Source organism: Pantherophis guttatus, chromosome 8 (genome assembly GCF_059756535.1).
Source record: "Pantherophis guttatus breed Tessera chromosome 8, ASM5975653v1, whole genome shotgun sequence".
Taxonomy (NCBI): domain Eukaryota; kingdom Metazoa; phylum Chordata; class Lepidosauria; order Squamata; family Colubridae; genus Pantherophis; species Pantherophis guttatus.
In genome coordinates this window covers 28,319,713-28,344,394 of record NC_142070.1, presented here as the reverse complement: position 1 = coordinate 28,344,394, position 24,682 = coordinate 28,319,713, and the positions used below count along the sequence as shown (strand labels likewise).

Here is a 24,682-nt window from a genome sequence, read left to right as displayed (position 1 = left end):
AATGCTGTTAACGTATTTTACCCTTTTAGTGATATGATTAAAAATTAGCACCAACATTTAAATTAAAAATAAATGTAAAACTGTAGAGATTTCCAGTCTCCCCAAATAGCTGTTTTCATTCCAAGCTACATAAATTCCAGCTTTACATGGTTAAAAATGACATATTTTTTGAGAAAGGTCATAACTTAACACAATTAATAGTTTATTGTTATCTTACCAGTCTATTTATGCGAACAAATTCTTCTGGGGTTTTAGCCCATGGTGGAAGTTCAACATCAGACACCACTGTTCCATCATCCATCACTCCAAGATTGTAATTATTGAAATTGACAAACATCTCAGGTAGATAATAAAATTCAGGAACAAGCTCCTATATGGAAATGAAAACCAGTGACATGTAATAAATTGGGTTATCATAGAAGTCACTCACTTAAAAGAGATAGTGAATGCAATGGAAAGTACTTTCATTTTGTATATATAATAATATTTTCATTTTACATGTATTAAATGTTGCAGAAAACTTGCTCATAGTGGTAGATAAATGCAATATTTGAAATGTTGAATGAAAGAACAGTAGGTATGTTTGTCTAAACATAGTTTAATCTGAAATTAAAACACTAAATCTTAGTATTCTTTAAAATAATGGAAGCTGTAACATTTCAAACTCATATTTTTAACTTTTGTTTTGTTTTAAAGTTCACGTTCATATCATGTTTAGAAACATTAAACGCTCACTAAAGTATACTGTAAAATGTGTAGCATTATATTCTGCATTTGATTTCAAAATCAGATTCAGAAAAATGTGTCTAAATGATTCCCTGAATATTCCCTGAATAATTTAAGATACTATATACTCTTATGCTTGCTATGTCTATGTAAGCAGCACTGAGTAACATACTCAACTTGGCAACAGAATGCTTATAAGATGCATTGGTATTATCCATACAACAATAAAGTATTGCATACTTAAGAGCGTAGCTGGAGGTTAATGATGGCACCAATTTTTAGGAAAATTGGCTACTGCAATGATAATGTATAGGATTATTTTTTAAAGCATTTAGAATGAATAAACCTCTATTAAAGCAATCTATCAATATTAGCCATAAAGATACTTAAATGCTGGATATTTTTTTTAAAAGTGTCAGACAAAATATAATATATATAGAAGGGCTAAAAAAATAATTAACTGAGACAATTAACTAATCAATTGGTTTGGACCCAAAAGCTCCTTCTCAATTTGTGGAAGATTTATTCTATGATCATTCAACTTCATTCCGTTATGATTTATTATAACTAGAAGTTTATTCTTTGTAAACTTATTTGAATTGCTGTTTTCTATTTCAATAAAATATATGTATTTTAAGAAATGACCCCAATCAAGTTCTTATACATAAAAGTTATTCTGAAATTTATGACGCCACATAAAGAGCTACACATCATAAACTCCATTTTACTGTACATTAGTTGCCCCAAAATCCTGGTAATGGAAGGGTATGTATTTGATTTTCTGTAATACTCTTACTCTGGCAACTCACTGCACCACCTTCATCTGTTTCAGGAGGTCCAGTAGGGATATGAGAAAATAGGACTAGGAAGAGAAATATTTTTTTTATTGTAACATTATCTTTTATTCCAGTCAGTCTTTAGATTTATATGAAAGAGCCTTGCACGCAGATTTCTTTTCTTTATAATATAGCCTATAAAAAATATAAAAATGTAATTGCTTTCTCTTGATTGCCACATGGTACTGTTCTTAAATTATACTCTGTAATTCATGTAAATCAGGTTTCCTGACAGTAGTAATTTTTATATCCATAAATTAAAATTGTCACTGATTTCAGTGTTAAAGGCTGGATAGATTTTATCCAAGTTCAAACATAATGCTAAATTGCATTATTTTAAAAATATGAGCAAAAATGTTTACATCTGAATGAAACTAATTGTCCCTATGCTTCTTTAGACTGTGGGCAAGAGCTACATTTTAAATTAAAAGTAAATAGAAATTTAAAATATTAATTAAGGCATTAGCTATTAAATGAAAATATTAAATAATATAAATATAAAGCTATTTTACAAGATACTTAAGATTCCCAATAATGTTGAACTTTGTAATGTTCTTCATTTTATATACTCATAAGAAATGCTTCAAATGATTAAAAAAACCTGTGCATTATTAATTTGATGTGTTAAAATGTTAAAATAAACTAGCCAATTTGAAACTGATTAAATATCCAAACAGTTGAACAGAATGTACAATATGAAGATTTCATCATAGCTGTCAATTATACTAAGAGTACACTAGTGTATGCCTATCTTTCTTCTCATTACATTGTAGTGTACCATACTTAATCTAGAAAATAAAAATAATAAATGTTATTATTGTTTGTCTGTTTCACATATTTCTCAAGGTAGAAAATGTATTTTATTCGCTGTTATTAATATTTACCATAATGAAACATTATAAAATGTTTACAAAAACAGATTAGAGAAAGCAATTAATTCTTCTGGGAATTCTATCAATTTCTTTTAACAAACACTTCATGAATGAAAAGACTTAATATTTGTAATTGCTTTAGGAAATGATTTCATTGCAAGTAAATGGTGTAAAATTGGTCTTTCTTCCAACAAGTGAAAACTACTTTCCATTTAATAAGCAGAAAACCACATTCTGTGCATTGGCCCCAGTGGTTAACGATGTTAGAGGCCCAGTGTATCAGATTCTAAATCCACTCTTGACATGGGTCAATGGATCAGTGGTCTTCCAGATACCACCCTCAGGGTCAACTGTGGCAAGAACAGTTTCCAAATAGCTGAGTGCAATACCAGGTCATCAGATTATAGACAAGGTCATCCTAGAGTTACTAGAGCAAAAGCAGAAAAAATGAAGCAAGAATTAAGCTATTATCACCTCAGACCTTGTGAAAAACAGCACAGCGATGTATGCTGAATATTTGTATACAGGCATGTGAATTATTGTAAAACAAGATCACAAAACGTCTCCTTAAAATAAACTCCAGATGTGTATGTGGAGATATTTTATGGACTAAAGAAATCGGTGGCAAATAAATTTAACAAATAAATAAACAAACAAGAGAAACGGAAATATTTATATATATTTAGTTTAAATATATATTGCATATAATAGAAAAGAAATAATACAAATTGTTCTTGGTTTAACTTTAAATTCTCTTACTAGCCAAACGTCATACAAATCTGAATATTCTAATCATGAATGCAAATACATTCTACAATATAATCTAAAAAATTATGTCCATATTATTTGTAGATGAACTAACACCCATATTGGTATTCAGAAAGAGTCAAAAGTATCTTTTGTTATAAATAATAGGTAAAAATCTTGCCAATAGCTCGTCTTTTCTAAAATCATTCCAGTTATTATGTCCATTATTTTTCAGACAAATTAGTAACCAAGTTTGTTCTAATCAGCCATTAATGATATAACTTTGGTTGCATTTACACATGCTCAATTCAGTAAAATAGTGAGTAATCTAGTGTAAGTAAAGTATCATTAAATATATGAACCAGAGCTACAATAACTTTGAAGATATACAATGTTTTCTCTTTTTCTTTAATTAAAGCAGCTATATTTTTTGAGACTTATACTTCAATCTAAAAAAGAATGTCATTGCTTTAAGAGTCAAATGACTTAGCTTTCCAAAGCAGTGGAATGATTTTTCAGGTTCTTGCAGAAACTTGCAAAAGTGTATGGCTGTTTTAATTCTTGGCAGTGTAGTTGTGCTTATGTGAAATCCAAAAAAATTCTAAATCATTTCCAATAATCCAGCTCAAGGATTATTAACTGCTATGGAGCATTTCTGGTGTAGAGTTTCTACACTAATATTTTATATCTCTCTGAATATTTCAGAGGAAAAAAGACAATCTGAAAGCAATTTGAAGAATAAGGAAACACAAGTTTCCTGTTTCTCCATCTCTTTCCCAATGCCAGTCACTCCTCTGGAAAGAACTTTACTTTTTGTAAACATTTCAGGGAGTTGTTAAAAATTTACACCAACTAAATAAAGTACAGATTCCCCTGGAGGAAATGTGGTACCTATGAGTCAACACTGACTTAATGGAACTTAATAATATCAAATAAAAAAATAAATGCGAAAATCAATTTAATTGTCAAATAAATGTTTAAAAAACCCATGTTTTCTATTAGTATTATAATATAGCTAATAATATAGCTTCCATATTTTCCTACATTAAGGACTACATTTTATGACTTTGTGAAGATCTTTTTCCCAACAAATAAATCACAGAATTGCAAATAAGTTACTCCTAACACACACACACACAAACATATAACCTCAGTCTCCAACTTCTTTTAAAGATTTTTGTACCTCAATTATCAAACTGAACCCTTAAGTGTTTGCTTTGAGTTTTTATTGTTTTCTTTTTTATTCCCCTCTATTTTATTTGCTACACTGTTTGTACCCTACAATGTATAGTTTATATGATTATTTTGTAGATGACTCTTAACATATATGTATTAAGTATTCTTAGAAGAATGAAAGGTAGGATATAGTCATATCAATTAATGATAAGTGAAATTCCAAGACTTGTTCCAATCTTATGTCAACTTACAGTAGTTCTGTAAGTAGTAGTTCTAGGGCAGTGTTGGCAAACCTTTTTGGCACCGAGTGCCGAAACAGGACTGTGTGGGCACGGGGGAGCACCAGAAACCGGAAGAGCAGCTCCCTGGCAATGCACATGCAGGAATGCCAGAAATCAGAAGAGCAGCTCCTTGGTGCGCACATGCAGGAGTGCCAGAAACTGGAAGAGCTGTTCCCGAAGCTGAGCTTTTGGTTTTTGTCGTGCGCATGCGCACCGGTCACCTGGTCTTCCAGTTTCCAGCTAGCTGGTGAGCATGTGTGTGCCGGAACCTGGAAGAGCAACGGGTGACGGCTGGCGTGCCCGGAGAGATGGCTCTGCGTACTACTTCCGGCACGCATGCCATAGATTCGTCATCACTGTCCTAGGGTCTCTGTAAAAACAAATAAGGTAATATACATACACATTCTTTTTATTATGTTTATTTAGTGTGCTCTAGTTAGATATCCACGAATTTTATCAGATGAAGCCTCATTGATATATATTTCTTACAGATTATTTTGTTAAAGCTGATTTTCATTTATTTGTTTTGCTAGGAAAGAGGAAACAGACCCCCGTTCTGATCATTGCTAGGATTACCATAATGTGAACAGACACATCCAACTCACACTTGTACCTCTTAAAACAAAATATTTTCTGTTTTTAGACTCTTGTCTTCAAACAAACAAGAAAAGCAGGTGATATTGTGCCTAAGGAAGGGCTAAAACCAGTGGTGGGATTCTGCCGGTTCGGTCGAAATGTTTGCTAAATTGCTGGCTCGCCCCGCCCCTTACCCCACCCCTCCGCACCACTATTTATTGCCAATAAATAGTGGTGGGCGAGGGGCGGGCGAGCCAGCAATTTAACAAATGGTTCGGTGGTTTTTTTGTAATTTTATTGGCCCACAGAGCTTCAGCATAGGCTAATTAGCCCGTTGATTAGATCGGCCTCCCGACTCTCAGCTGATTTGCTCTCAGCTGTTTTGCGGAGGGCTCTGCTGCTTGCTTGCAAAGAGTTCTGGAGCAGATTTTTTTCCCCCTAGCTATGCTGAAAAACAAAACTGAAAGTAAAGCAGGCTGTTGGCTTTGCTGTTTGCTGCAACATTGGAAAATTAGGCAGGCAGATTTCTTTTCTTTTTCCTCACCAAAAAAGGTAGGTGCAAACAATGGGAAATTTAGGGAAAAAGAGGAGAGTTCAAGATTTTAAAACACAAAAGAAAAAAAGCTCTATTTAACTAGGGAATTGTAATAATTGAGATACTATTAATTGTATATTGTGTTGAAAGCAGAAATGGTTAAGTTATGGTTTGGAGGAATATATGGGGGAAATTATTTGGTTTATTATTATTGGTAAATATAATTAATTGATTTGTAAGAAAATGAATTGCATGGAAATAATTGGAATATTCATGTTCATATTGATTAATATACAAAAAAGATAGTTATTTAACTAATTGATTTATATTAAAATGTTGAATTTATATTAAACAACTGTAATATTACATAATTAACCAATGTGAGGATGGATATAAAAATAGATGACAATGGGAAGGGGTATAATATAGAATAGAAGGGAAAAATTGAATTTGATTAAGATTAGAGATGAGGATGAAGGGTAATATTGGTTTTTTAAAAAAATAGATAAGGAATAAATATGGCAAAAAGGAAATATATAAATTGTAATTTTAATTGAAATGACTAAACACTGTTTAAATTTGTGAACCGGCCAAATACTCTGTTCAAAGAAAATACATTGTATGTTTGTATGTGTGTTTCTAATTATTGCTATTTATTCATATTTGTTCTCTTTTATTCTTTAAAATTTAACAATTCATTCTTTATCTTAATATCTTTATATTTGTTTGGGGTTGCCTTTCTTCCATTTCATCTTTTTTACTGTTCAGCAATCTTTCTCCTCAAACCTATCATCTCTCTCTTTTCTTTCCTTCTTACTTTCTTTCTTCCTCCTGCTTCTTCTCCTCCCTACTTCCTCTTCCTTTCTCCTTCTCCTCCTCTCTTCCTCCCTCTCTTACCCTCACTCCTACTCTAATTTCCCTTCCCTTCCCTTCCTCCCTTCTCTTCCTTCCCTCTCTTCTCCTTCCTTCATCCCTCTCTATTGCTGTATCCTTTTGTGCATATGGATTACTCAGAGGGCTGAAAAAGTTATTTTTGACTGGTCCTCGCACTTTTGACCACTCCTCGAACTTACGACTGTCCTCAAATTTTACGTTTTTCACCCTATCTTGTCACCATGGTGAAGAGAAGCAGTTGTGAAATGAGTGACCCAGTTGTTAAGAATGCTACAATGGGCATAAATGATGACCAGTCATAAGGGTGAGGACCAGTCAAAAGTGTGAAGACCTGTCAGAAATCACTTTTTTCAGCCCTCTGGGTAGTCCTTTTGTCCATATGGACTACTCAGAGGGCTGAAAAAGTTATTTTTGACTGTTCCTTGCACTTTTGACCAGTCCTCGAACTTACGACTGTCCTCACATTTTACGTTTTGCGCCCTATCTTGTCACCGTGATGAAGACAAGTAGTGGTGAAATGACTGACACGGTTGTTAAGAATGCCGCAATGGGCATAAATGTGAGGATGGTCATAAGTGCGAGGACCAGTCAGAAATGACTTTTTTCAGCCCTCTGAGTAGTCCCTATGCACATAGCCACGCCCACCCGGTCACATGACCAGCTAGCCACGCCCACCCGGTCACATGACCAGCTAGCCACACCGACTAAGCCACGCCCACAGAACCGGTTGTTAAAAAAATTGAATCCCACCACTGGCTAAAACTCACTATCACCTGATTTCTAGCCTGGTACTTTAACCACTATATTAAACTGTCTCTTACATCCTTGTCTTCAAGGGCCATTAAGGGGAGATTAAATGCTGACTATTCTCCTAGTTCCAAATACCAAACTACTTGTTACAATAAAAGAGTGAAGATACAAGGCTTAATAAGTTTATTCTGTTATTTGAACAGTTTCAAATAAGATATACATTCATCTTATGCCCAGCTTTTTTCATCCTTTTTTAAATCAAACCTGAGGAAATAAAATTATATATAGATATACATGAGGTTAAAGCCAATCCTTGTCATCAGGCCATAAAAGCCCTAGACTTATGATCAAAGCATCAAGCAATCCTTTAACTGCCATTTAATTTTTGTTTGAACTCCTAGCTTTTGTTTTGTTTTTACATTATACAAGCTCTTTTCTGCCAATTTGATCTTACTGTTATAGTCTAATAATTACACGGCAGGATAGAACATTAGATAAACTAAAACTCCTTTTCCAATTTTACTTTACTGCCAGGTAGGTGTTAATGCTTTCCCTCAGTCCCTATTCATACTTAGCTAACATATGTTTTTACTCCATAGTTAAGTAAAACCTAAAACATATTTTACCTTTCAAAACTACCTTTAAAGTATTAGGCAGATGTGAACTTTGACATAGTTAACTACAATTTGACTTTTACTGCAGGTAATTTTCTTCTGATGTATCAGATAGCAAATAAAGGTAGTCACACTCTTCTGAACAAAGTTGTACAAGAATGAGATGAATTTAGGCAAATTCACCATATGTCAAAAGCAAGCTTTATAATAATATAGCTCTTAAAATAATTATTGTATTCATCTTGCTGTCATCATCATCACCACCACCACCACCACCTCATATAAGATCTTGATACTACAATTACATCATCATGAAACAAATAGGGCATGTGGAAAGAATGGCTTGTGGGAACTATGCAACATTTCAGTTATTGTTCCATGATTATGATGTTGCATTTTGTGTCTCTGCTTGTAGCCCTCTATATTGATAAACGTATCATTACTATTTAATGATTAATAACAATTGTGCTGTGTCATTTTTATAAAGTGAAGGAAATTATCCACTATCTGTACATCAATTGTCCTCAACCTGACATCTTCCAGATATTTTGGAATTTCTAAAATTCAAAGCTAGTTTAATATGTTGGCTGCACCCATGGTTACAATCTAAATGTTTATAGGAAAAAATTAAGATGGGACAGACAAATAGTGTGTGGTATAATTATTCAAGAATTATATTGATATTTACATGCTTGTATAATTAATTATGTAAACTTTTTACAAAACCAAATATTGGTGCGATAGGCAAATCTGGAAAAGAAGTATTTACTGTGTGAATAAGCACTAGCTAGAGCATAATTATACTGTTGATAAAAGTTTTTTATTTTTAAATTTACAGTATAGAAAACATATGATTAAATGCTCTTAAATTAAATTAATCAAATGTGTTTTGATTAACTGATTATATATTCTACAACATACATGAAATTTAATGAATTAACAAATTAATTTCAACAATTCTTAATATATAAAGACTTAAGCAAGCAAGAAGGGAAATTCCCAGGATAGAGATGGCCATTATATAAATATTTCTCAACTGTCCAAAGCCGTCAAGTGACATGCCCAAGTACCCATTAATTCAAAAGAAAATAACGAATAACCTTAGAATTTAAACATTGACAATATTTAGGTCTCTAACATTATTGCACTGCAGAATAGCAATCAGCTGTCGTTGATTATGTGACAATAGGGTCTGCAATACAGATTCTAGTCTGAGTGCATAGTACATGAAAATCTTCTTACAAGTCAACTAAAGGTTAAGCCTGCAGACACTGATTATTTATTGTCTAGGCTTGGTATGAAGAATAATCACACAGTCATCAAAAATCAACTCCTCACTATACTTGGCCTATCTAATCCTAGCCAAACCCTAACTTGAAAATATTGTATAGATTATATCAAAGCAGGGGGCCTAGCAGTTAAGACACTAGGCTTGTATAGGTTGGTAGTTCAAGATGCAAGGACTGCATGACAAGTTGAGCTCCGGTCCTTGCCCCAGCTCCATAAAGGAGAGAAAGGATTTTTTTAAAAAAATGCAAAGGGAGATGGACATTTTTGAAATTTGATAAATATAAATAAATAAATAAAAATAGTTCAAGACATATCTGCAGTTAAGTATATATTTACTGATCATAATCTACCAATTATTTCTAACAATGTTAATTAAGAACATGCTTACATGAATTAGCAAATTCTCTCAAGTATTATTTACAGTTTCTCATAATTTTAGACCTCTTAAATATAGTGTGATTACAAGGTGAAAGTAAAAAAACAAAACAAAACAGAATGAATCCACAAATAATTAGATACAATAATTCTAATAAGCTATTAGATCTAGTGTCAGTAATGCATAAGTTTTGACATCTTTAGCTGTTAGCCTGGATAACCAGCTGATATGTTTAATGCTGGGGTCCTGATAATCATGTATCTCACAGATAAATTGTAAAAAAAAATAATACTGATTATAATACCATCACTATCAGAATCCACACCCTTCTTGAGTTACTTCAGCCAGACAGTGTCACAAAAAGTCTCAAACAGAGCAGAAATATTCTCTTCATCAGAATCTGCACTGCCCGTATCTTGCATATGCATACTAAGATTAAGATTGTGTGACCAATAAAAGCACTAGACAAGAATAGCTATCATTATAAAACAAACAAAATCCTTGGAACAACCAGGAAAATAAGTCACTAGCAAAACACCAATGGCTTCTCTCCAGTTAAAATAATAAGTGGTTTAGTTCTACTGTGATCCAGGATTGACAGTAATTTCTGTTCTGGTATTAGACAGGCCAACATATCTGTATGATACCTAAAGAGCTACAAAACTTCAGTTCACATCTAACTTTGGAGACTGTTTAAATCTAATATAATAGAAGTCTTGCAAGACCTAAAAGCTTTCCTGACTGGCTTGGTTGTGCTTGCCAGCATCCTGTTTCAGATAGACAATTCTACAGAGGTGGCAGAAAAAGCTTTATACTACAGCAGTTTAGGTCCAAATGGTTATTTTAGAGAAAGTTTTGAATGTATAACTTTTGACCTTATAAGGGGGGGAAAAAATCACTGACATAAGGCCATTAAAACATGATTCAATCTAGATCTTAATCCTGAAGTTGATGAATCTGTCTTGTACTTTGATGAGAACATCATGTCATTCTTTTATGAAATCATGTTTAAATTTTTTTCAAGTAAACTATATCACTAAGTGGCGACTTTGACCTTTTAGCAAATGCTATTAGAGTTCAGACACACATGAATTAGATTTGCTTGACTTTGTGACAGATATCCACCTTTGCAATTTTGCTAGTATTTTGGATGTTACTGGTTGTTCATTGATCTCAGTATATGCTATATTCCATGTAATATTCAAAAATGTTTAGGAGCTAAGGAAGATATACAGTATATATATATTCTTTCTTTTACATCAAAGCTGAGGAATAACCTATCAGCTTTAAAAGATTTCAGTGTCATGGTTTGACAGAAATATCACCAGCCCACAGGATTCAACTTGAATTATTTCCAAGCTAGAGTTATTTTATTGTTATAAATATTCAAATATTAGTCCTGCATGTACAAAACAGAAAGGATAGTTCAATTCCCACTTTCCTACTTGAAAGTTATACTATAATCATTCCAAATAAGGGACCTCTTATATTCTTCAAAGTTCTACACACTGATAAACAATCATCATTACATTCATCACAACATTTTAAAATTTAAATTGTGCTTTACCTTGATATCAGATGTGTCACGTTGACAATTGCGCCATGCCCTTGAAACTGATGAGAAAGCTCTATCTGCATGATCAAACTTTCCACCTTGCAAGTTTAGGAAAAATGTTGTAAAAGGCTCCTAAAAACATGATTAAAAAGGAAGATGAAATATCTTGTAAAGCAGCAGCAGTTTCTTTTTTGTATATTTCTAATACAGGTAGTCCTTGACTTACAACCATTTGTTTAGTGACCATTCAAAGTTACAATGGCACGGAAAAGTTTTACGACCATTTTTCACACTTATGACCATTGCATCATCTCCATGGTAACATGATCAACTGGTTCATATTTATGACAATTGCAGTGTTCCAGGGTCATATGATCACATTTTGCAACCTTCTGACATGCAAAGTCAATGGGGAAGCCAGATTCACTTAATAACCATGTTACTAACTGAACAACTGCAGTGATTCTGCAATTGTTCACTTTACAACAGTGGTAGGAAAAGTCATAAAATGGGGCAAAACTCACTTAACAACAGAAATTGTGATCGTAACCTGAGGACTACCTGTACTTCACCTTGTCTGAACAAAATGATATGTTTTGTTTCTGGAAAGAAGTAAAAATAATAATGCAAGTTATTCATTTCAAAAATATGTAAAGAGAATCCTATATTACAGTGTTGTTTGGAGGGTTGCTGGAAAATCTGGGTTGCAGATTTTCCGTATTTCTTCTATTATTCCATTAGTGCATCCACTACAGTTATAATTCAACCTAACATTTACATACACTTAACTGTATACAGAACAGGAATTAAAGGACATCTAGAGATGGATCCAAGAGATTTCAATAGCTTTGATATAATACAAGCAATCTTTGAATAAAGGATATTAGTAGATTTGTTATTCAGCTAAATCTTCCCTACAAATATTATGCATGCACACTTACCTTCCTGCAAATACAGTTCACAATTAAGAGAGAAAAATGTTAACAACTGAAAAAAATCTCCTCTTCGTCAAAAGATACCTAAGCACATATTAGATAATTGCCTGAAATTAGCTAAGTACCATAAATTACTGCTAGGATTTATGTCTGCTTGTATGAATCTAACAAGGCTTAATTAATGACGCCTTGCTAATGCTTTCCCAAAGAAATTAGTTTCTATCAGGTAAATCATAATTCCACTTTATTTTACAGAAACCTGGTTCATTTCATCAATATATCAAATCTGTCCAACTGCATGTTATCCACAAGTATATTATTGGAAAAATTCTATTATATCTACAGAAGTTTACATTCCAGATTAAATAATGGTCACATAACCATATCACAGTTTTAAACTGGGAAAAAACCCCCAAAGGTTAGTCTACTTTCCTTGTACATACATTTTTTATGAAGTATAATTACTTTATTTCTCATGATCTAAAACAAAACTGTTCATTTTCATGATTCTACATAAAATATTGGACTCTCTTTATTTAACCATTGAGTTAAATGCATATATGCATATAGACAAAAACATTCTAATGCACACTTACAATTCTTAACAACCAAGTGAGTGCAAAACTGGCGGTTGAATAATGAGTGCCATAATGAAACTTTGGAACTTGATCATCTTCCCATGTTTCGTAGCGTTCTGCAAAGAATGCAGCTCGTTTGGGATTAAGAGCACCAATAGGCTAGGAAGAAGAAAAAGAACACAGTTAGTATATCACTTCATCAGCAGTTGTTGTAAAGCAATAAATACATAATTGGATGATGATGATGATGATGATTACAATTCAATATAATGAGATGTAAAACATAGAACTATGTAGGTGCAAAATATCATGTGAAATATCATGATAGCAAGATAACAATTTCAGGAATATAAAATTGCATTTATTTATTTGGATTATTCATTCTAATAACTCTTTATTACTACTGCAAATTTTACAAAAGGAAACATATAAGGAGTATTTGGTCCTATGTCTCTTAAATATATTAGATTATTTACACCCAACCAAACAGAGGAAGTCACCCAACCAAACAGGTAAGGCCACACTTGGAATATTGCATTCAGTTTTGATCGCCACAATGTAAAAAAGATGTTGAGGCTCTAGAAAGAGTGCAGAGAAGAACAACAAAGATGATTAGGGGACTGGAGGCTAAAACATGGGTATGTCTAGTTTAATGAAGAGAAGGACTAGGGGAGACATGATAGCAGTGTTCCAATATGTCAGGGGTTGCCGCAAAGAAGCAGGAGTCAAACTATTTTCCAAAGCACCTGAGGGTAGAACAAGAAGCCATGGGTGGAAACTAATCAAGGAGAGAAGCAACTTAGAACTAAGGAGAAATTTCCTGACAATTAGAACAATTAATCAGTGGAACAACTTGCCTGCAGAAGTTGTGAATGCTCCAACACTAGAAATTTTTAAGATGTTGGATAACCATTTGTCTGAAGTGATGTAGGGTTTCCTACCTAAACAGGGGGTTGGACTAGAAGACCTCCAAGGTCCCTTCCAACTCTGTTATTCTATTCTATTCTATTCTATTCTATTCTATTCTATTCTATTTCCTTTGACACAATTCCACTTCAGTATGTTCACAAAGTTCTATATCAACATGGGCTACTCCCACTTAATAACTGATTTCAATAGGCCTAGCAATAATGTGATAGAAAAGTTTTACAACTTCAGCATGCCAACTCATATGGCTCCAAAGGCCATACATTATACCCTATTGATACAGGATTTTCTTACTAGAAAGTGTCTCCAACAGAAGTATAGAATATACTTCTATATTTGACTTTTGTAAGCAAGCTGACATAATGGATCTCTAGCAGTACTGGAAAAAAGGATAACTTTAGCCACAGGTTAGAATGATTTCTAACCCTATAAAAAGTGATGAATAAATATATACAGACAAAAAATTTCATAAAAGCTAATATATGGCTAGATATATCTATCATAATACAAAACCTGAACTTAAAAAAAATCAAATACGCATTAAAGCTGGGTTTCATATCATCTGATAAATTTTGATTGCTGCTATGCAAAACTTGGCAACATTGTATGTTGTGGTAGAATTAGTGTCTGAAAATAGTAGGAAACTATAAAATTGTCATATTTTACTATAAAAATGTGCACCTTAGTTATTTAAGCAGTATTGGTGAGATGAGGCTAGTACGAATGTTTCTGTAATAAAGGCACTAACTAATGCCTCTTGAACTTTTGAAGATATTTCCACAAAGTTCAGTGATAATGGTTGTATATGGTATCATTTGCTGATTTTGACATATCATATGTGATAATTTTGGTGGTCTAATACTTAGAACATAGAAATTAAAAATGAACTACAAATTGGTAGCAGACATAATATAATTAACGTTGTTAATTATATAAAGAATGCAACTTTATTTTGTTACATTTATTTCTTCTTCCAAATACTATCACATTTAAAGAGGCCTTTTAAAGCATCCCTAGTAAGAAATTTGATATATATTTTTTTAAAAAGTAATGAATATTCCTCTTACCAAGGAGTTGAAAGAGAAGAAAAAAATAACTTATTCAGATTTTAATTATTTTATTTACTGTCAATGAACCATTATAAAAACTACTTAGTTTTTGCTCTGTGGTAATCAGGCATTCTGGCTTTTGTTTGTAAAAAAGATATTAGAGTGGATGGGTTTGCTCTTGCTTTTTTGGTGCAGCATCTACATAACACTAAAGCTTTTCAAATGGATGCTTTTAGCTGCTCTTGTTTTTATTATCTCCAAATGACCACTACCGATCAATAGTTATAAAATTACATCTGCTGAATATAAAGCTAAAACCAGTTAGAATTGATTTAACTCTTTTGAAAAAAAGGATAAAAGTATCATATGGTGAACAAGAATCTACCGTATTGATTTTTAATCCTCCTTTTTTTAACACTGGGTTTCAAGAAGCTGGCAATAGGACAACTATCAAACCATTCCACGTTTATTTGCAGACAAATTAGAAAAAAATCACCAACTGGGGGAAGGGCTTAGAAATAAAGGACTCTAAGGCTGTGCAGTGACAATGATACACTATCAGCTTACTCAGAGAAGTTACAGTGGGAATAACACATTGAATTATACATTACACAAATGCATTGATTTATTGTGGTAATAACATCCACCTCATTAAAAGATTCTGCTTTGCTGCATTTGGAAGGCTACATATTGTTTTCTACTATAAATTAATGGCAGTACACAGAAGACTGTGGAACCCCTGTAACAATAGATCTGTAATGACAGTGCTCTATATCACTGCTTTCTCAGCAGCTTCATAATAAAATGGAGACAGTGTATTGGGCTAATACATTCTACTATGCTTACCCATATTTTCCTGACAATGGCTATGGGATTTTCTAAATAGTTAACTAATTATTAGCCATTCCAAGGAAAAGAATTACATTCTAAAATCTTATCCATGAAAGACTGTTTTTCTTTTTCTTTTTGTATCATATTTTAAAATGAGCGGATAACTACTGCTCTGCTTAATTGGATCTGAAATGGTATTATTTTCTATGGGTGCCAAAACGAGGAAATTCCCAATTGTGATGCATGGGCCATAAATGAGTTTATGCGAAGCGTGCTACAATTGCAGTTCACTGATCTACCCAAAAGAATGGCATTCCCTGAAAAAATAGGCAACTTAAAGTAGACCTCTGACCTATAGTACTGCAATAGATCTTACTTATTGTCGCAAAGGATGCAGCAATTACAAAGATGCAATTAGAGTTAGATGCAGCTAACAGAGCTCAACAATTTTAAAGCCAACATTTTTCATGGGCTTTTTTAAAGTTCTGCCAAGAGAAACTACAGTTAGCTATCCAAATTACCAAAATTTTATCTTTTAACTGCACTTATACCCTGATTTATTTTCATATCATCTAACTCTTTCACTGGATGTATATACTGTATATATGTGATAATTATATTTCTTGGTGGTTCGCTATTTAAGGTGGGTTTCATCATCAGATTTGGAAAATAAAATAACATAGCAAAGAAACCAAAATAAATCAAGCAGCCAAAGCAATGCAGGCAAGCAGGATGCATACATGCCAACTTCATGATACAAAAATCATCATTATTTGCCCCATGTTTAATCTAATTACATTGCAAAAATAAATGAATAAAGCTATTATGGTTTCCAAAAGGAGGACTGATCCTAACATTGCTGTACAACTGAAAAGATGTTATTCCTTATATTTACCCAGTTTAAGTAAACATGAAGAGATTATAATGTAATGCTTGCTCATTAAAACACCAGGATGTAAAATAATAAAGAGTATCACACAAATGCACTTTGGTTCCTTCATTCTTTCAAAAACATCTGGTCTTCAGGACATTCCAGTAAATGCTATCATGGTTAATGATCGTTGGATTAGTTTGGGCTATGCAAGCTAAATGATCCAAACTATATTTGTTCCATTGTATTTTCTAAAACTGAAGTCTAACACTGAACATGAACTGCACTACATTCCTACACAGACTCTCATTTTGAAACCCTGATGAAAATATACTAGTGATTAGTAATTTTTAAACTATGAATCACTTTGTTTGTGATCACAGTCTCCCTCCCCCTTTTAAAAGATCAGTTGCTACTATTGCATTAACACATATAACATATAATATCCTACACACTGTATAATTCACATTGTATAAGTTACACTAATTAGGCATTAGAAGCATAGTTTTCTTTTTGTTTATATTGTCTTTAGAAGTTTCAAATTATAAAGAAATCTCATTGCAAAAGATTGTGACACAAAATAAATTCTTACTAGAAGCCATTCAGACAGGAAAGAGTTAAAGAAATCCTAGATCTGATATGTCACAAATCTAACTTGTCGATATAGGTAATGAGCAAAGACAAACAAACCCCAGAAAATCAACTGCTAAAGAACCAATCAGGCATGGAAAGATTTCCCTTTCAGGTTAGCTTTTAAAAAGATGAAGAGGCAGGTCCATTTTCTCTTTATGCACGTTACTCATGGGATAAGTAGGAATCTCTTCCCAGTTTGATTTAAAGCCAGGTAAACTGAAAAAGCAATCCCAGGAGTCTAAGATTGAAGATTCTAAAAACAAAAATATCTATGGAATGGTAGAGCTGGATTTAGATTAGAATTTTAGTTTATCGAATATTTAAAATCTGTTTCCATTCATTTCCATTCCATTCCATTCATTATACTTTGACACAAAACCTGCTAATGTCATTGTCATTTCAACTTCCCCACCTTTTGCCTTTTAATTTCTATTTAATTCCTTAATATTATTATGGCCTAATAAATACTTGCATTCTCATTCAATCAGCACTCTCATTCTGAAAGGATTTTTATAACATTCATCCATTACTTGATTAAACTACAAAGAGGAAGGAAAACAAGGGGAGATGTCAGCACTACTCAGCCACAAAGAGGACTTCTCTGGGCAAGAGTAGGGTTGCAGTATTTACTGAATAGTGTCTCCCTTGAAATGTGGGAGGTGGTAGAAGGATTGTGAAGGAAAAGCCCATGAACGCTGCTCAAGAGAGCCAGAAATGCCAATCACATGCAGTTGTGTGTGCTTTGTTATAAAAAAAAAGAGAATGAGAATGCACGCTTCCACACTATATTGAACATCTGTCTTCAATATAAACATAAAACTGAAAGGCCCATTAAAGCCATCAATTCCAGCCCCTCATTCAATACAAGAGTCAAAATTAAAACATCCTACATAAATGGCTATCTAGTGTCAGTCAAATACGTTCAAAAGAAAGTGAGCAGAATCTCTTTTAGGTACTTGGTTCTTATAGAGAATAAAGAAAATGACCATACCAGAGACATATAGAAGCAGCTTTCTAGGTAAAGGTGCAGTACAATCATATTTGCAAGATTCTGTTATTAGAGCCAATCTCAGTAATGTAGTTTTAGCTTTCCTCTGAAGTTGATTTCCTGGTCTCATTCAACTAGAACAGCAAACAGTTCCACTGATCTGAGGTTTTATTCTAACATTTAATCTTTAATGGTATGTGGGAATAACTTTGGAAGAGAGGGCAAAGAGATGCAGCTAAAGGAATTGCACTTCCAGACTTGCAATATTCTACTGACATAACTTTACAAATAGAATTACCATGTTTCCTGTCTGGCCTACCTCAAAAGGCTGGTATCAATCTTGCATAAGTACATTTCTCCGCCACAAGTCTCCTTTGGAATCCATGAACTAGGGAGAATTACTCCTGTGGTCTAAGCTGCCTTTTATATGTCCATTCTCTTGGCTGCATCTCTTTGCCCTATCTCCCAAGATCATTCCCACATATCCACTACATAGAGGTAGCCCTTGATCTATGACTGTTATTGAGGCTGGAATGATCATCATAAATCAGGTCAATTATTAAGTGGATCAGTACATGATCGTTCCCAATTTGACAACCTTTTTTTGCGGTGGCTATCAAGTGAATGAATCCAATGAATTTTTTTGCTGAAAATCAAAATTGCTGGTTTCTGGCAAAAAATATCATAAATCATGATCATGTGACCATAGGATGCTGCAAATGACCATAAATGCAGGTTGATTGCTGAATGCCCAAAATGTGATCACATCACCATGGTGGAGGGAGAGGAGAGTCATCAGAACTTTGAAACCAGGTCGTAAGTATCCTGAGGGAGATTGGTTGTAACCTCAGATCAGTGGTGGGTTCTTCCTGGTTCGGCCAGTTCATCCGAGCCAGTAGTGATGACGATATGACATCACCGAACCAGTTCTCTTTGTTCGGGAACTGCCCGCCCCTACATTATTCTTACCTTTTATTTGACCCTGCCCCCAATCTATTGGCTGCCTCCCGAGTCCCAACTGATTGGCTAGAAGGAAAAATACTGTTTAAACTTGCCGCGGGGCTTCAAAGGATCGCCCTACAGCTGATCAGTGTTAAAAGCCAGTATGGTGGTAGACCAGTGCACTCGAAAACAAATGGGTAGACCGGTGCCTCTAAAAACAAACGGGTAGACCAGATGCTCCAAGAACAAATGGGTAGACTGGTACAGCTCTGCAAGCAGTTAAAAGCCTGGTAGACCAGTACCTCTGCTAAATCCTAAAGAATTGTCACATGACCATCAAACCACGCCCACAAAATAAGCCACGCCCACAGAACTGGTAGTAAAAAAATTTAGAACCCACCCCTGCCTCAGATGGTTTCTAAGTGACTGGTCTATAAATTGAAGACTACCTGTAATCAGTATCTCTTTCCTATAACTTTACCCATTATCCCACTTCCTGCAATATGGAACAACAGAGAACAGGTTTTGATTTTCCTCTATACATGTATCTGAAAAAGGCCCCTCTCTTTTTGGTTTCTGTGGCAATATATAGCCTTCTTTTTCAACATATTTTCATAGAACCTAGTTCTTTATGTAGTTCCCAGAACAGGTTAGAAACTCTGAAATAGAGTTTAATCTAATGTTTCCCAAACCTGCAAAAATTACATATAATTAGATAAAAGTGTTATTTTTAAATAAGGACTTTCTGATAAATGGTGAAAATAATTCTGAGAACTGGTTTTTGGAGGAATGAAGAAAAATATTAGTGGAATACTGGCTTAACCAAATAACAAGATAGAACAATTATTTTGCATGGAAATTATGTGTGATATTTTTTTTTGCACACACCATTCCTTCTACAAATATCATGCCCATTCTTACAAGAACACTAGAAGGCTTGGAGAACAGTGCAAGCAGCCTCAGAAAGAAAACTTGGCACAACCATTTGCGGCTGGTGCATAGGTAGCCACTTGCATACAACACAGTAGGATCAGAATGAGTGCATCTTGTCAACAATGAAAGAAAAATGGTGAAAATCAGATGGGCCTGGCAGAGTCTGTGGGGCACAGGGTTGTAGGAGCAATTGGGGCTATGGTACAATGGGGCTATGGTAACTGGCTGCACTGGGGATTAGGGTGGCATTTTTTAGTGGCAGACACCACATTTGAGCTGAAGTAAAGGTCTGGAGATGGTGGCAGCTGGTTGACACTGTTGAAGTCAGCTAGTAAAAAAGAAAAGTATGTGAACTATAGTATTTCTCTAAAAATTCTAATGCTTAATAATTCAAGGGAATGTAATTATATAATATATGGTAAGTAAACAGCAAAAAGAATTGCATGCTATTTTCCCTATTAAACTCGGAATCATATATAATTGTTTTCATTATGCAATTTACATATAATCCAGTAAACAGGATATTATTCTATAAATCATAATTACATTGAAAATAATCTATGCTTCATAAGCAACTCTGACTGAGGTACTTGTATTTATTCATTTATTTACTTACATATACTTATATGTATATGATTATCCATTTCACAAATGCGACTCTGGGTAGCAAAGATGAAAAATACAATGTGGATACAATATACATTTGTAATATTTACAAATGTATATTTGTATATTGTATTATACAATGTATATTATATTGTACATTTACAATATAAAAGATACATTTTAAGACTCATTAAAGTACAAAGTGCCCATCAAAGACACTACACATGTTCACTTACTCCCTGGATTGCCATGCCTGGAGAAGCAGATGGGTCTTCAAGAATTTCCAAAAAACTTGGTAAGACTTGCATTTTAAGATGGGTGGCCATATAATTTGAATTAATAAGGAAATAAAAGAAATAACCAACTAACCTTGGATAATATGGTTTTATAGATAGCAAGAGTAGTTGGTACAGTTTACTAAGCTGTTGACCAAGACATAATAGTATGATTCAAACATAAATCTAACCCAGAAACTATTAATCACTTAACATGATTGCTGGGTTCTTGTATCATAATTTAGAAATTCAAACAAGCTACTTGATGGCTTGAAATGAATCTATCTATTATTTCTATGGCAATCCTGATCTTACCTTTGTTGATTATTTTGTGCTCTGATATATTGTAATCCATGTTGAAGCAAATATCAATCCACTATATCAGTAATCTTAATATAAGATTGACATTGTCATTTTAGAGAATAGCTTTTAGCACACACAGTATAAGCCTCAGATTATGCTGCTCTACAAAAAAATTCATTATTACAAACCTCACAATTCCTAGGTAATATTGGGAATCTAAAATCTTTGACCACTATATCCAGAGGACACTGAGTTTGCAATCACACTGAAATCTTGTCATGAAAGGAAGTATTTTCTGAATGTACCAATGGGTTTAGACTGATCGTGATATTAAATATCACAGATAGAGGAAAAGATCTTACATGGGATGTGTACTCTAACAACTAGAATACTTTTTAGTGGTTTGTTATTTGTCCTGATTAATGCTTATGCATCAGAACATGTTTACATAATAGGACAGTGAAGCAATCAGTACTCAAAAGGCGGTAATTGATTTGGAGAAGACAACATCATTTATGTAATGCCTGACAAAACATCTTTAAATCAGTTTGTCTGCTCCTGGGATCACATAGCAGCAGCTCCAAAGTCTACAAAAAGATGCATCTTTTTGTAAGGAGTTGCCAACACATACTATGCAAGAGCCCTCATGTGCTCCATGTCATTCTTTCCTATTTGAATATAGACTGCAGTATGGCTCTAATATACCCATGTAACTTTTTATGAGATATAATAATGAGTTGTAGTGTACAAAAACTACTATAATATATATATGGATTGAGAATAAAACTGAGAAAAAAGATTTTAACTTCTAATGAAGTCATAAAAAGTTGAAGCGAAAAAACTTAATGGAATAGATTACATCTATAAGATTCCTTTCAACATATCCCAGTGTAATGAGGATGAAATGAGAAGGGAAAATGATTGGACTGAAAAGGAGACAGGATGTGAACAAGACAATGAGAAGCAATGTATATTTCATAAATAAAATATGTACTGTTCATAAATAAAATATGGCACACTTACGCGTTGAAAAGAAACACTCAAACCAAAGGAGAAAAAGCCACTGGAAATACTCTTCCAGTGTTTGTAAGATGTAATAATCAGGCATAGAATAATTTTAAACAACAAGAATTTCAATTGTTTTGATTCAATTTTGTTGCTTAGAACAAGACTTCAAAGTTAAATTAGAATAAAGAAGGGCTTGTATTTGTAAGTCAATTAAATCACCTTTTTGGCTAATAACTATCCTAATAAAGATATTATTATGGAAAATGTTTCAAAACAATAGAGACATCACCATGGCTCAAGGTATAAACAAGGAGCAAGCCTCATGGTTGGATAATGAAACATCTGCAAACAAACAATCACGTTCAGAGGGTTCCCAGGACTCCATGTATACTTAGTTTTTTTAAAAAAAAATAAAGTACCTTTGACAAATCTCGGAAATTACTCGGAAGTGTAAGGTCCAACTCTTCTGATTCATAGTTAGTGATCACCCAAGGAAATACTGGATACTGGTTTAAATCATTGTATGTACGCCCTGGTGAGAAAGCAATGATATATATATTCAAGACTGAAACAATGACTTCTTATGAAAGACAATTTAAATTGAGGAATGAATGTGGAAGGCTGCTTACTGCATAAGATGTAGTGAACGTAACCTCTTCTATGTTGCTTAGTACTTATCATTGGTAAGTTGACCAATGATACAGAAAGTCATCTTGTTAAAAATATTGTTAACTAATGAAAAGTTGCAAAGTAAATGAATATAATACTGAAAATAATACTGAATTAACAATAATCAGTGTAGCCTTCTTGGTATATCAAGAAAGAAATATGGCATGCACTATAACTAAAAATAAAGACACAGAGTAATATTTCTTCCAAGGCTATGCCCTGCATCCTGCCTGCTGATATTTTCACCCAGTAAGAACAATATTATTTAATCAGGCATATGGCAGATGTTTTTAAAGCTTTTTCGTCGACTTATTATTGATGGCCTGCCATGTTATCATTTATATTTAACATTGAGTTTGGATTCAAGTGATTGATTTCTATATTTTTATATTATTGCAAACCACCTGGAGTTTTATGAGCTGGGAAGCAGATAAATGTTGAAAAATAAGTGATTAAATAATGTACAGGGATTCTTTATAAATGTTAAGAAGCACCAGTAACAAGCAAGAGCAGTAGCATTTATATAAAAAGAGAGACTCAAATTCTTCTAATTAATTTTCAGAAAATATTATGCTAAATTTGTTCAAATTGTCTTTAAAGGATCTCCATTATTACCTGCAATGGTATTAAGAAACATAAGATATTCAAAGTTTGAAATCTCTCTGTGTTGCCATCGCTGAGTCATATTTGAAGCTTTAAAGATTTGACGTGGAGTGGCCATAGAAATACGTCTGAAATATAAAAAATTTATAACATGTCAGCTTAAGTCCCTAAGCAATCCGGAACCAAAATATACCACTGAGCTAATTGGGAAAGTTGTGTTGTGCACACTTAGAATGACAAGAATATCAACTTGCAATCACTTGTAAGCAGGCCTTCTCTAGATTTGTGCCTCTGCTCCAAAAGAATCCGAGGAAAAGTTTCATAAAGCTTTTACTATCTCAGCTTCTGAGAAGCCAACAAATCTTTGTTTACTCAAGTCCTTTCTTCGTGAGCCTTGGATGAATAATGTTTTTCTCTTCCTTTTCCCCCTCACATTTTTATTATATATTTCACATCTATGTTGTTTTTATTCATTGTTTTGTATTGTGTAGTTTAGAAATAATTTGGAGGTGCTTTCGTATAGCAAGTTGTCCAAAATATATTTAACTAATATTGATATATAACTGTGATATATATCATAATATAATGTCTATTTATGATACTTATACATTTAATGTGCTTAACTATTGCTCTTCAGTAAAAGTTCCAATAATAATTAAATGGATGTTAACACTCAACTGTTGGAATCCTAAAACATCTCTGCCAGATTAACTTTTGCTATAGGGTTTTCTGTTTTATAAAAATCTGGCTTCAGAATAAACATAGCATAAATACAGAACTCAAAACATGTTTGCTAGAAAAATATTTGCAGACTATATACATGCAGAGTCTGGTGTACACTGATATTTCTCCAGACCTGGATAGTTTGTTTATATGAACGAACATTCACTGTAATGATGAAATGATTATGAAATACTGTGTTCAACTAATTTGCCCTTTTAAATTCATAAATGATAGAATTATAAAAGTGGGAGGGAATATTTGTGAGTATAATGCCCTGCCCTGGGCAAGAATCCAATTTAAAGCATCATAAAAGTGTCAATGCCTGGTCCTCTGATTTTCCTCCTATCAATCTAGAGAGAACACATGCACATATAATATTGAAATAATATGTATATTTTGGGGAGTTGCTTTCTTCTGGTGATCAGGTATGCATATTAATTGTATTATAGATTCTCTATTATAAAATTATTCATTCTGTTAATAATTCTGTACACCATTACAACTTGCATCAGCAAGCACCAATTATCATTTCTTTTTCTAGTAGACTTCAAAACTGGTCACAGATTATATAAAACTATTG

General features: G+C 33.4%; 1 protein-coding gene across 12 annotated transcripts in view; it reads right to left on the bottom strand.

Moving 5' to 3' along the window:
- Window positions 1–24,682, bottom strand: part of LRBA (LPS responsive beige-like anchor protein) — a 359,129-nt gene that overhangs the window by 76,132 nt on the left and 258,315 nt on the right. For all 12 annotated transcript variants that reach the window (XM_034442710.3, XM_060686876.2, XM_034442712.3 and 9 more), the window contains 5 exons: window positions 23,392–23,507; window positions 22,527–22,639; window positions 12,760–12,900; window positions 11,241–11,360; window positions 218–370 (listed from right to left, as the gene is read on the bottom strand). In XM_034442710.3, the coding sequence (XP_034298601.2) occupies window positions 218–370; window positions 11,241–11,360; window positions 12,760–12,900; window positions 22,527–22,639; window positions 23,392–23,507 (643 nt within the window). The remainder of the gene's footprint in view (window positions 1–217; window positions 371–11,240; window positions 11,361–12,759; window positions 12,901–22,526; window positions 22,640–23,391; window positions 23,508–24,682) is intronic.